We start from the raw sequence: 13615 nt of genomic DNA, 5'->3' as shown, positions 1-13615 counted from the left end.
GGACACCACCTACAAAATGACTGGTCACCCCAGACTGGTCTCTCACTCTAGGAATTAGCAGCTGCCCTTTTCCTCTTGGCTGTTTGCCTCTCCTCGCATATATTCTCTCTCTCCCATCCCCGGCTTCCAGTCTCGCCCTCTGCTCTCCTACTGAAGAAACCATCTCCATAGCAACCTAAAATGTACCCTCCCTGCTTCCTCAGCTGGAGATAGAGGACAACTCCCTCTAATGTCAAGATCTTCCCAGAAGGAAGCCTATCCACTAACCCTCATTGAATACTCCGTGCCCTCCCCTTACCCCACACACAAGAGAACAGGGAGCCAGAATCGGAACCTGCCTCTAACTGTCAAGTCTGAGATGATTGACCGTTGCAAAACCCGTTCGGCTTCAGCTCCTCCTTCCCTGCTCCTCTCATTTTCCCTCCCTGGCACCTGCTAACTGTCACTCTGGCCGGGCACGAGGAATGACTGAGGGTTACAAAGTCCAGCCCACTGCAGTGTTTATCCGCCTGCTTGAGGCAGATCAGTTCCCTGCTCCAGCCTGGCCTGATTCTTCTGCTCCAGGTAAACTGCAGAGATTTGGGGGGTGGGCTATGACCTGCTTCGGGAGAGGGGGCTTTGGAAGGGCTATCTCCTCTCCCTGTTTGCTCCCTAATTCTTCAGGAGTAACCAAGAGAGGCAGAAACCCAGTTAGGTGCCCCAGAGAAGGGGAAAGACATGTAAGGAAGGCCAACAGGAAAGATAGACTCATGCTTAATGCGCTTAAGTGGGACTTGTATCCAACTCCTGCTTGGCCTTGGGCAAGTCACTTAATCTCAGTCCTCAGTTGCCAGTCATCTGCTTGGCTGTTGTATCCATTGCAGGCTCTTGGGCGGGGACAGTCTCTTACTGCCTGTATGTACGACACCTAGCTCAATGGGGCCCTGTTCTCTGGTGGGGCCTGTACGGGTGCATCTACGTTGCAAAAGAAGACCCAGGTTGGCCTGGGTCGGCTGACTTGGGATGGGGGGGCTATACATTTGCAGCATAGATGCTCAGGCCTGAGCCCGGGCTTTGAGACCTTCCCCCCAGGCTCCAGCCCAAGCCCAAACATTTACACTACCGTTTTATAGCCCCAGCCCGAGTCGGCTAGCCCCAGCTCTGAGACCAGTGGGGTTTATCGCTGTGGGGTTTTTTATGGCAGCGTAAATATACCCAAAGCGTCCTACCACATAAAAATCCATAGTTCTCCTGGAATAAGCACTCCGACCCCTTCTTGATTTACAAATTTTGAATAATGATACGGCTCCACTGAAGGCTTAAAGGTGTCCCAACCCCTCTGGTGGGGGACAGGCTCTGCCTAGTAACTGGAGGGAATCCACTTCGAGAGGCTGTTGTGGAACCGCTTGAAGTGAATTTGTGTGTGATTGTCGAGAATGGGAGCCCCAGCTGTAACATCTTCCTGGCTTCATAGCTTATAAAGGCAGAGTGTGGTCATCTAATCTGACTTGCCTAGCACAGGTCAGAGGACTTCCTTGAACTAATTCTTGTTTGAACTAGAGCAGAGATCTTAGTGTGGGGGGGAACCTCCAACCTTGATTTAAAAATATGCAGAACGAATTCCTGTTTCCTAGGTCTCTATGCTGAGGCTCCAAAGCCCCTTCTCACTCAGTGATGAGCTGGGGGCGGTAGGAGCTGGCTAGCTGCGTTGTCCATGGAAATCGTTCTCTGTAGTTAAGTGCACTCATTTGAACTTCTTGGGTGAAATGAGGCCGTGTTTCATGCAAACCTCCCTCTTCTTCCCCCACACTGCGAAGCTGTGCTTCAGTGTGTTACAAAAAGCAGCAGGGAACTCGCATCACGACTCAGAAGAGAGAAACCTTGGTTTAACCCTGGCTAGTACCGCAGAGAAAGGATGTCTGCTTTGATCACTGACTAGCCAACAGGGTGTTGTCCCTCGGGACGCGCGCTCTCTGAGCAGTCCACTCTAAGACGCGGTACATATGGATGGGGACTAGGCACTACTGTAGTCCAAACAATACTCTGGAGGCCTGGGTATGCTAGGCACTGTATGTGCATAGTGAGAGGATTCCTGTCCTCAAGAGCTTGCAGTCTAAAAGGATAAAACAAAGGAGGGGTGCAGGGGAGGCAGAAACAGAGCCAGGCTTGTACTTCGGGGAATCAAATCCAGGTCTCCTAACTCCCAGTACAACATGGGCCAGTAGATGGGATGGTGGATCAGAAGGGAGACCAGAACACTATGTCTTCTCTTTCTGGGGTTTTCTGGGTTCAGCCCAAAACCCCATCTGCTCCAGCTGCGTGTGGGTTGGAGCTGCAGTATTTATTCAAAATGCAAGAACTGCCGTGCTAGGTCAGACCAATGGTCCGTCTAGCCCAGGATCCTGTCTCCGGCAGAGGCCAGTACCAGAGCTTCAGGGCAGTGTAGCAGGCTGCGTCCATGACTGTGTTCAGGAAAATATTGGTAGATCCATTGCTATAGCTGCATGATGCTGGAAGAAAGGACGACAAGACCTGGGGGAAGAGAGAGGGAGTATGGCCTGGGGGGGCATGGCGGAGTAGTGGGTACACTTGAAATTGAGTTTGCATCAGGTACAGCAAGGGAAAGCCACTCGCCGTCCTCTCCCTCCTGAGTACCCAAAGCCAACCGCGGAAGTGCAGCTGATTGAATTTTTTTCTGAGGTCTGCTCAGTTGCCTGTTCTACAAGGTAGCAATGGGGCCCTCCGAGGAGCAAGGCCTTCCTAAGGGCGAGCAGCAGATAGCCTGGCAGGAGTCCTGCCTTCCCTGGCGCTGTCTGTCATTAGTAAATGCAATTACCCTCTGACATAAGGGAGATTTAAAAGATGTGGAATTGGCAGAGGCAAAAGTGATTGTAAGAATGGCTTTACTTTGTCTGCAGCTTATCTCCAGGACTAGATAACGAGCAGGGCTAAGAGATGCAGTGGAAACGCTCACACTGCTAGTGAAATAGCAAGGTAGCTGCAAACAGTCTTGCTGAAAGGGAGATGAGGTGCGTGCTCTGGTGGAGGGCTAGCTCTTCAGGAAACCGCTGTACTGCGCTCGGTGCCAAAGGGAGCCTGTGTGTGGGAGGAGAGGCCTTGCTGAGAAGGTCTGGGTTGCTGCTTTGCCAGTAGGAAGCTCTAACCTGATGATGTCCCTTGGTCCCTGACAGGTCAGGATGAAGCTGCTGGCTGCTGTGGTGCTGGTTGCAGGCCTGGTTGGCGTCGCTGCCTGGGGAAGTGAGGCCTTCGCAGGGGATGAACAGATGGGCACCTGCGTCTTTGAGAAGCTGACCGGACAGGACTACAAGTTCTGCAGGTGAGCAGCTTCCACTTGTTGCTGTGCTCGGACATGCCAGTGCCCTGAAACACCATGTATCTGGGGGCCCTGTGGAGGAGCAGCCTGCAGGTCCCAACATGCTCAGGAATGTAGGACTTGCCATTCCAGATTGACCTGATAAGCCAGGTGTCCTCTGGCGGCCAGCTGTAGGCTAAGCTCATACGTCAAAGAAGGTAGTTCCCCATGCAGTGGGTCTCCATGTGTAATCCTGCACGCAAAGGAAGGGAAAGGACAGTGACCCTTCCTGACCCTTGTGGTAAACTAATGGTGCCCTGAAGCATGAAATCTGATTTCCCTTCTTTTTCGGTCTGCAGCTACAAATGCTATTGGTCGTAATGTTATCCAGGTCCTTCGTAAATCTAGTGTAGTGAATTCGAGCCTTCACTGCATGGCAGGGCAAAGCTAAATTCCTTGTCTGTCTGCTCTGATGTTGACCTTAAGTTCTGACCAAGATAAAGTACAGGCCACTGGGACTTCTAGTCTTTGTGTTATTTTATGCAAGGTTGGTCCTTGCATCCTCACCTGGTCACGTTTGAGTCATTCCTTGACCTGTACAATACAGTCAATTGTAACTTTATTTTGTATAGCCTGTCCCGCAAAATGCTTCACTGCCTCAAAGATGAAGATAAATAATAGCTAGAGCAGGCTTAAACCCCCCCCCCCCCACCAAACATGTTTTTCTTGTGGGGTTTTTCACATTGTTTTCTAAAGAGCTTTTTTGCAGAGATTTTTGTTTTGAGGAAAGGCTATTCTTTTAAAAAAAAAGAATAGCCAGGGTAGGGGAGAGACCTTGGAAGTTGAAAAGTGAGCATACCAAGAGATGACTTGAGCTGAGCTTTGAAAGGGGGAGAATGCAGGAAAGCTACTTTTACGGGCCTTGGGAGCAAAAGGGAAGGCATCAAGGTTGTGGGGAAGTAACCCACCTTATGCCTCCTTCTAACAGCTGCTCCACTGGAGAATAATAGGCCACTAATGTTACCAGCTAACAATGGTGCCCCTTCGCTCAGGTTGTAGGAGATCTGTGGTTTTGGTGCTGAAGGGCTGTGGCTCAAACTCTGTTGAGGATTTGTGTGGGGTGTTGGACACAGAAGCCCAGCTAGGAGGCTGGTAGTAGACAAGAAGGGACAGTGCATATGTCTTTCCTTTTTATTTTTAACGGTATTACTAAGGACTTTTGCATAAAAAATAGCATTTCCATTTTTCCAAGGTGAACTGAAATGCTCTTTTTAAAATAAGCAACTTAAACCGAGCTCCCAAATTATTAAAGTCAGTGTAGACTTAACCTTGCTACTTAGTAGTATATTTTATCCCATCTCTGATTTCCTCCCACGTGTCACAAACAAGAACATCTTGCTTTGAACTCTCCACCTCTCCTGCCCTATGTGCACAATCGTTCCTGTCTTGTGCATATATTGTGGATTCACTTAGCTTCCCCCCCTGGCTGGAGGATTAACTGCTCCTCTAACAAGGTTCATGTCAGCTCCAGCTAATCTTTAGGGCAGCCCGAAGCCATGCCATCTCCTTTCTGTTGATCTGCAGCCTGCATAAAGGCATGACCTGTAGTTCTGATTATAGTGCAGTTTGTTGTAGGCCCATGACAATGGGCAGTTCCTCTGTAGTGTTACATGATGTGATAAGGAAAAATGATTCAGAAGTCTGCCTTGGGTATTTATGTGGCCCTTGGAACTGTAGCATCAGAGTGCCCTCTGATGATGGTGCATTTTTAGCACCATTTTACAGATGGGGAAAAGAACTGGGGCACAGAGAGATGAAGTGACTTGCCCAAGGTCACACAGGAGGCTTGTGGCAGAGCAGGGAATTGAATTGGGGACTCCCAAGTCCCAGACTAAAACCTTAATCGCTGGGCAAAGGAGAAGGGAAGCATGCCCCAGCCAGGGGGACTCCAATCGCATCTCTTGCTTTTGTGCACCTTTGGGAAATAAAGCACAACGGAATCTAGCACAATGTTATGACACTTCAATGATCTGCTTCTAACGACAGGTGGGCTGGAATTTCCCAGTTAGGGTGGTTTCAGAGGAACAGCCGTGTTAGTCTGTATTCGCAAAAAGAAAAGGAGTACTTGTGGCACCTTAGAGACTAACCAATTTATTTGAGCATGAGCTTTCGTGAGCTACAGCTCACTTCATCAGATGTTGAGCAGGTACAATAGGTGCTAACGATGTGCCAAAAGGTCTCTGAAGATCACAAATGGCCAAGCGCTGGGTTTTACATCTCAGATCCCAGCTCAGTAAAGCACTTCCGTTGTGCTCTGAGAGATGAACCACTAAGGGAAGGCTCAAGGGGGCTGAGAATTCACCTTCCTTTCAGTATCATGGCCCTGGTTTAAGGACCTCAGAAAATAAGAGCTGATTCACTTCCCCACAAAAGCAGCCCTACACACCACAGTCTCACCCAAGTGTTTCTCTCCTCCTGCCCCTTATTTCTTTCCAGAGGGGACTTGGAGGTTTTCTACCCAGAGCTGGGAGATGTTGGCTGCACGTACATCCCCAAGTGCAATCAGTACCGGAAACGGATCAGCAAGGAATGGCGCAGCCCAACGATTGTGTATCCACAGGCTGACAAGGTAAAACCTCAATCAAGTCTCTTCTGTGTAGTTGAACTGGGCCATATCGAACAATCTGTGGGCTTTTGTCTAGGTATTTGGATTGTGGATTAAATGTGGACAAATCTCTCACGTGATCTTGAATCAGTTTGCCTTAAACGGGAGGCATTTATTAGAGAAAATAGCTACCACTTATAGATAGGCACCGACAGGCTTCCACGCAGCTCAGGCTCCGGCCTTGTTTCCCAAGGACCATACCCCTGCCTGGAACTCCACACTGTCCACAGACTGTAGTGTCTGAATAATACACTGCAAGGAAGCGCATAGTTAGGAGACCGTGTCCTCTGGGAATCAGGGAACAGGAATTCAATCGTCCCGTTCTCTTAAAGGACAAGAGCTGTCTTTACACTGGGGAGCCTAATTTCGTTGTAAGAAAAGGAGTACTTGTGGCACCTTAGAGACTAACCAATTTATTAGAGCATAAGCTTTCGTGAGCTACAGCTCACTTCCTCAGATGCATATCGTGGAAACTGCAGCAGGCTTTATATATACACAGAGAATATGAAACAATACCTATTCCCACCCCACTGTCCTGCTGGTAATAGCTTATCTAAAGTGATCATCAGGTGGGCCATTTCCAGCACAAATCCAGGTTTTCTCACCCTCCACCCCCCCCCCCCCCCACAAATTCACTCTCCTGCTGGTGATAGCCCATCCAAAGTGACAACTCTTTACACAATGTGCATGACAATCAAATTGGGCTATTTCCTGCACAAATCCAGGTTTTCTCACATCCCCCCCACCCCCATACACACACAAACTCACTCTCCTGCTGGTAATAGCTCATCCAAACTGACCACTCTTCAAGTTAAAATCCAAGTTAAACCAGAACATCTGGGGGGGGGGGGTAGGAAAAAACAAGAGGAAACAGGCTACCTTGCATAATGACTTAGCCACTCCAAGTCTCTATTTAAGCCTAAATTGCAAATTGGATACTACTAATTTAGGCTTAAATAGAGACTTGGAGTGGCTAAGTCATTGTGCAAGGTAGCCTGTTTCCTCTTGTTTTTTCCTACCCCCCCCCCCAGATGTTCTGGTTTAACTTGGATTTTAACTTGAAGAGTGGTCAGTTTGGATGAGCTATTACCAGCAGGAGAGTGAGTTTGTGTGTGTATGGGGGTGGGGGGGATGTGAGAAAACCTGGATTTGTGCAGGAAATAGCCCAATTTGATTGTCATGCACATTGTGTAAAGAGTTGTCACTTTGGATGGGCTATCACCAGCAGGAGAGTGAATTTGTGGGGGGGGGGGGTGGAGGGTGAGAAAACCTGGATTTGTGCTGGAAATGGCCCACCTGATGATCACTTTAGATAAGCTATTACCAGCAGGATAGTGGGGTGGGAATAGGTATTGTTTCATATTCTCTGTGTATATATAAAGCCTGCTGCAGTTTCCACGATATGCATCTGAGGAAGTGAGCTGTAGCTCACGAAAGCTTATGCTCTAATAAATTGGTTAGTCTCTAAGGTGCCACAAGTACTCCTTTTCTTTTTGCGAATACAGACTAACACGGCTGTTACTCTGAAACCTGTAATTTCATTGTGAAATACTCCACCACATACCTCGAGAACCTGAAGTTTTTCACTGACCCCCCTCAGCAGATGGGATTGTAGCTAGTAATCTGTGCTCTGCATAAAACATGCTCCCAGGGAGGGAGCTAAGTGGTTGGTGTTGAGCCCAGACAGAGCGTTAAACTTGGGCGCTCTGCGGGGGCTGCTTGTGTTGTGGAAGAAAACCAGCTCTTGCTTCAGCCAAGCATCAAAGTGCAGCTGAGATGCATTGAGTGAAACAGGAGATTCAGATTCTGGGTGGGACTTTCAAAAAAAAAAAAAATTAAAAATTCCTCATTGGTCTCTGTCTGCGTCTGTTGTCTTCAGTGGAAAACGCCTCCACTGGCCGCATTGGGAGCGGAGGTGGACCAACAGCTGAACATACACCTAGTGGACTTGGCCCTGGCATCTTCATAAAAGTGCAATTCCAGGGCTGTTGGACATAAACGTCAGATCAAATGTAACCAGAGCTTCTTTTCTGTAACTTTTTAAATTCACGGACACTAAACACTGACTGTAGCTGGGCTTTCTGCTGCTTGGTTTCCAAATTCCCGAGCTCTTCGGGTCAGATTTCACTTGTATTGATTTTTGAAGATAACTGCTCAGCTGGCTTTTCTGCCCAGTTATTTCGTGGATGGCTGAAGCAATTTAATGTCTGACTTTCTGGTTGTTGTGGAAATATAACGGGGAGTGCTTGCGAAAAACCTCACAGTCTGTCTGCACTTCAACCATGTGAGCTCTCTTAAGAGCTCAGGTCTGGTTTTTTTTGTTTGTTTGTTTGTTTTTTACAAACATGATTTTAAAGCAAATTTTCTTGCCTGTGTTACTAGTGGCCTCTTGGATTATTAAATCTGACCCCTTAAACAATTTTCTTTTTATTTCTGGAGCTGCTCACTACTTGTATTCCACTGCTGATGGATATCTAAACTAGACTGATAAGCAGGGTAAGGTAATATCTTTTACTGGGCCAACTTCTGTTGACCAAAAGAGACAAGCTTACACATAGCGCTTCTGAAAAAACAAGGAAACAAAACCCCCTTTGGGTTGGTCAGTTCCACTTTGGAATCTAGTTGGTGTCCCTTCCTGACTCTCCTGAACTAGTTCAAAGCTGCAGGATTTTGGTTGCAAACCAATTATCTGGCAGATTTCAAAGTTCTCTGTTTGTTTGGATTAAAGTAGAAATGAACTTGCAAATAACTGTCTTTGGCTTGGTTTTGCAAAACTTTTTTTCCCCAAAACCTTAGTTTGGGAGCTATATTACTGGGCCGTGTCCCTGACACCGTTCGTGTGCAATGTTTGGTCTGACACCACAGGCTGAACAGCCAGAGTGAACTGTGTAATATGGCAATGGGTGGGGTATTGTAGTAGTGCGTAGCTGCAGATTTTTTGTAACTTGTGCAAACCGGACTGTCACACAGTCTTGTAGCTTTATTAGCTATGGGGGCGCCATGTAACAATTGCGCCTCCAAGCATTTGTATAAGGAAAAGGAGGACTTGTGGCACCTTAGACTAACCAATTTATTTGAGCATGAGCTTTCGTGAGCTACAGCTCACTTCATCGGATGCATCTGTATGTGCATTAGCGAATGACCTCTCCTGCCCATCTCTGCACCGCATTGGTCAGGCGGTAGGAGGCGTCAATCAGATTCAAAGACTAGCTCTTATTTCTAAACGACGCAGCTTGGTGTAGCTGCCCCGGGATCTTTCCCCAGGCTCCTGTGTCCTGTCAAGGGGCACTTGGAGTGGCTGTACTGCAGTAGCAAGGGCTTTGGAAGAAGTGACTCTGAGCTGAAGTTGACCCAGTCCCCAAACCACCTAGGCCTAGGTGAATGCGCCGCATGGAGCGTAAGCCAGTTTTCAGGGAGAGATGGAAGGGAGTAGTTGTTCCGTACCAACAGCAGCCCCTGCTGGCCCTGCAGGAAGCATACAGGTGTGTCTTGGCTCAGGCTGGCTCCAGACAAGGAGGAGAGGGGCTGGTGGTATCTGAAAGGGAACAGGAGGGAGGAAGGTTTAGGGGCGAGGTTTGTTCTTGAGACCCATTTCTAGAATCAATTACTCGACATCTCCTTTAACCCAGTCAATGTCTGGCTCTTGTCGGAGGCTCTCTACCAGCAGCAATCTGCCTGAGAGCCTCCTCTTCAGTCCCTATGGCAATCACGAACCAGCCTGGGTGTCGAGCGACAGCGCATCCTACTACCTTGCAGGGGCATCACAGCTTGGGGTCCATGCTCAGTCCATCGCTCCAGGACTGGGAGTGCTCTGGAACTCAGTGAGGGAGCACCTGGTGTTGTCATGGATGCATGGAGTGGCACTGATGGCATCCGGAGTGAGATCTACCCAAACCGCCATCTGACGGAAGATCACTGTGAGGAGAGCCATTGGCTGTCTGGAAAAATGCTGAATGCCTCTGGGCTTGGGCACTGGCACTGGCAGGGTGGGATAGGTAGGGGAAGGGAGAATGGAGAGGAAACCTATTCACCCCACTGTGAGTTCCTGGGATGGAGACCCTTGTCTAGGAAAGGGATTCACTGGCTGCTACGCTTGGCAAGCTAGAGGGTGTGAAGCAGGAAGCCCCTGTGGGTGGGCACTGGGCAGTGAGAGATCGTGGTTGTCAGCAACGTTGTGCATCATGACAGCTCTTGACCCCACAAAGAGGGGAAACAAGTAACTAAACATGACCCAGCAGTAAATTCCCTCTCCTCCTCTAGTTCTTTCCCACCTGTCTGTTTCGTAACCCAGCTGATTAACCAAGCCTGCTTGGGGAATAAGCTACTTGTAGCATGGTAGCGACCCCTATTGGGCAATGGATAGAAGCCAAGCTTTTGCTTCAAGTGACACTTGTACTGTGGTGGCCGGATGCAGCTGTACAGGAACAAACCCCGAAGGCTTCATAGAATCATAGAATATCAGGGTTGGAAGGGACCCCAGAAGGTCATCTAGTCCAACCCCCTGCTCGAAGCAGGACCAATTCCCAGTTAAATCATCCCAGCCAGGGCTTTGTCAAGCCTGACCTTAAAAACCTCTAAGGAAGAAGATTCTACCACCTCCCTAGGTAACGCATTCCAGTGTTTCACCACCCTCTTAGTGAAAAAGTTTTTCCTAATATCCAATCTAAACCTCCCCCACTGCAACATGACAAACTCAAAGGGTGGGCTGGGTTCAGCCAACCTGACCCAGCACAGGAGCAGGGGGAACCAAGATCTGAATCTCTCTCTAATGTTTGGGAGTTTGAAATCTGATCCTGGATCCAAATGTTTGCAAATGGGCCCAAATGTAATGATCGGGCCCAGGTCTGAATTTTGTGTCTTGCTCCCATCTCTGCTTTTGAACCACTTGGAGGACTGTCACCAAACAAAGCTTGAGGGGTTTAATCCCAGACCTGGGAAACTTTGTGGTGAACCTGAATCTTGGGTGGACTCTGAAGTGAATCCAAACCGAATGTTTCCCTGGGCCTGCCTGGGGGTATCCCTACCCTCCAAGAGGGAAGGGTCTCACAGCCTGGGCTCCAGCCCAAGCCCAGATGTCTGCCATTACATTGCCATTTTATGGCCCCCTAAGTCCGCAAGCCCAAGTGAGCTGGCACAGACCAGCTGCAGCGGTGGTTTTATCACAATGTAGATGTACCGAGAATGCCTTCCCAATTCTCTTCCATTGGCTCTTTAAACTGGACTCCTCAATTAGCCAGAATTCTTTAGGACCGACCGGCAGCAATAGCTTCACGGGCTCAGTCTCTTGGTATTTCCGTTCTCTGGCCGGGGAAACTAAAAGCTGGGCCCTGCTGAATGGGCCAAAGCAAAGTCAGCCAGGAGCCTGGGGGGCTATTCAGAGTGGTCCAGGAGCAGTGGGATTTGATTACCCTCTTCGTGGCCTGGGGCTGGTCAGACTTGAAGTAAGATACCATCCCTCTGCCAAGGAGATTGCAGCCTAAGGAAGACACCGACCACATGCTGCTCACTGGGCAAAGGCTCTTGTCGTTATTCCTTGGGCATTGTCGCTGAAAGGCTTTCAAGAAAAAAGGCATCTCGAGGAGGGATTGGAATGAAGAGAGGCAGTTCCAGGCATGAGTAGGAGCAGAGAGGAGACACAAAGGTGCGATGCAGGCTGCTGGCTAGTTACGCAGCTAGGAGATTAAGCTTCGCTTCCTATCTAGCCATAAAGGAGAAATAAACAGCTGAACGTCACCAGAGCACGACCGTCACTGTAAGCCAGCATGTTAAGCCTGGTGTTTTTCCTGCTGCAGCATGTATGTTGCAAACCAGTAAATAACCTTGGGACAGATACCAGCGCTTCCAAACTTTGCATTGACTTTCTGTGGGTGTCAAGGACTACACAAGGCTCTCGGCTGTACAGAATCTTGACTCATGGTGTTTAAAGTGCGGCATTCTCCTTTTTCCGTTCTGCACTGGAGAGGGGGGTGTGGTACAGCACGTGGGGATGCTGTTGCATGAGAGATTTGCAAGCCATGTGAAGTGCTTGCTGTATTTGTAAAAAGAAAAGGAGTACTTGTGGCACCTTAGAGACTAACCAATTTATTTGAGCATGAGCTTTCGTGAGCTACAGCTCACTTCATCGGATGCATACCGTGGAAACTGCAGCAGACTTTATATATACACAGAGAATATTTGTAGAAGACTGCTAGATGGCACCATTGACCTTTTATTCTTCTTGCAAGCACTCCAGGGAGAATGGCGATGGAATGGGGCCAGGATGCTCGGGTTACTCGGGTAGCAAGTGCTCTGCGTTCTCTTATGACCACGTGGTCGGGACCTCCTGCTTGCCTGTCATCTGAAACACCACCTGAAGAATCACCATTGCTGCCCCGGAGTGGTACACAGAGGTCTCCCATTCTAATACAGAGCAGCCCTAACCTTGCTTAGCAGCTAACGGGCTCGCATTGCAAGGTGACCGTCCTAGAGGATATGGTCTTTGAATGCAAGCAAACAAATAGCCACAGTCCATTGATGCCTCTTCTTTAATACTTTTTCTGTATATCTGATAGAACACTGAGATTTCCCGGTTTCCCGTTGATTACTTTGCCAGTCATTCTTTTCAGCACTGAAAACACAGCAGCAGATGGTGCAATCTTGAGATGCAACTGACACAGAAGAAACTTTAAGCTAGTACTCTGGGGTGGGGTTTACTGCACAGTTGATAAGCTCCTGGGTTGAGAACCAGTTTCACTGGCCACTTGGTGGTGGTAAGGAATCTCCCTCCATGTTGCCCAAGTTGTTTGAAGTACAATTGTCCTGAAAAGAGTGTGTGTGTGTGTGGGGAGGGGGGAACCCCTCAAGCAGCCATCATTGGGGTGTTAATATGCAGCTCTTACATATGGCTCTTCATCCATAGATCTCAAAGCACTTTAGAAAGGTCAGTATTGTGACTGGCATAGACGGGAAGTGACTTTCTCAAGGCCAATCAGCAGGCTAGTAGCAGACCTGGGAATAGAACCATTGTCTTCAGAGTGCTTGTCCATGGCTCTTGCCACTAGGCCTCACTGCCTAGACAAAGGGCCTGATTCAAGTAAGTGAGAGTGCACTGGTGTAACCAAGGCCAGAAATTGGCCTGCAGAATCTGGTGATGGCCCATGAGGAGCGAGGTCAGCTTGCACCTCTGATCCCAGGCTGAGTTGGTCAGATTGGCAGTTAAAGAGCGTGGGGTGAAGAATCTAGCTCCCCCTAAACTCGAGCAGAATTTGTCCGGAGTCACTGAGCTGCTGTTTCTAGCACCTCTTTCTCAGGGTGAGCTGCACTTTTAATGCTAGAATTGGTGGCATTAGAAAATAGAAACAATCCACAAAACCCCATTTAACCCAGCACAGTGGAAGATTGCTCCTCCTAATCTGCAAAAAGAAAAGGAGTACTTGTGGCACCTTAGAAACTAACCAATTTATTTGAGCATGAGCTTTCGTGAGCTACAGCTCACTTCATCGGATACATACTGTGGAAACTGCAGAAGACATGAGCTGTAGCTCACGAAAGCTCATGCTCAAATAAATTGGTTAGTCTCTAAGGTGCCACAAGTCCTCCTTTTCTTTTTGTGAATACAGACTAACACGGCTGTTACTCTGAATCCTCCTAATCTGGACATCAAGCCTGTTGGCTTCTAG

The 13615-nt window shown here is 48.6% G+C and overlaps 1 protein-coding gene across 1 annotated transcript in view; it reads left to right on the top strand.

The window, feature by feature from the left end:
• Positions 1 to 310: 310 nt before the first annotated feature.
• PEBP4 (phosphatidylethanolamine binding protein 4) overlaps positions 311 to 13615 on the top strand; it is a 202840-nt gene continuing 189535 nt past the window's right edge. Inside the window, exons 1-3 of the mRNA XM_073325118.2 lie at positions 311 to 564; positions 3171 to 3316; positions 5789 to 5921. Of these exons, the coding sequence (XP_073181219.1) occupies positions 3177 to 3316; positions 5789 to 5921 (273 nt within the window). The 5' untranslated portion in view covers positions 311 to 564; positions 3171 to 3176. The remainder of the gene's footprint in view (positions 565 to 3170; positions 3317 to 5788; positions 5922 to 13615) is intronic.

Source organism: Lepidochelys kempii, chromosome 26, assembly GCF_965140285.1.
Source record: "Lepidochelys kempii isolate rLepKem1 chromosome 26, rLepKem1.hap1, whole genome shotgun sequence".
Classification (NCBI taxonomy): Eukaryota; Metazoa; Chordata; order Testudines; family Cheloniidae; genus Lepidochelys; species Lepidochelys kempii.
The sequence above is the reverse complement of the archived record's forward strand: the minus strand, read 5'-3'. Positions and strand labels throughout refer to the sequence as shown.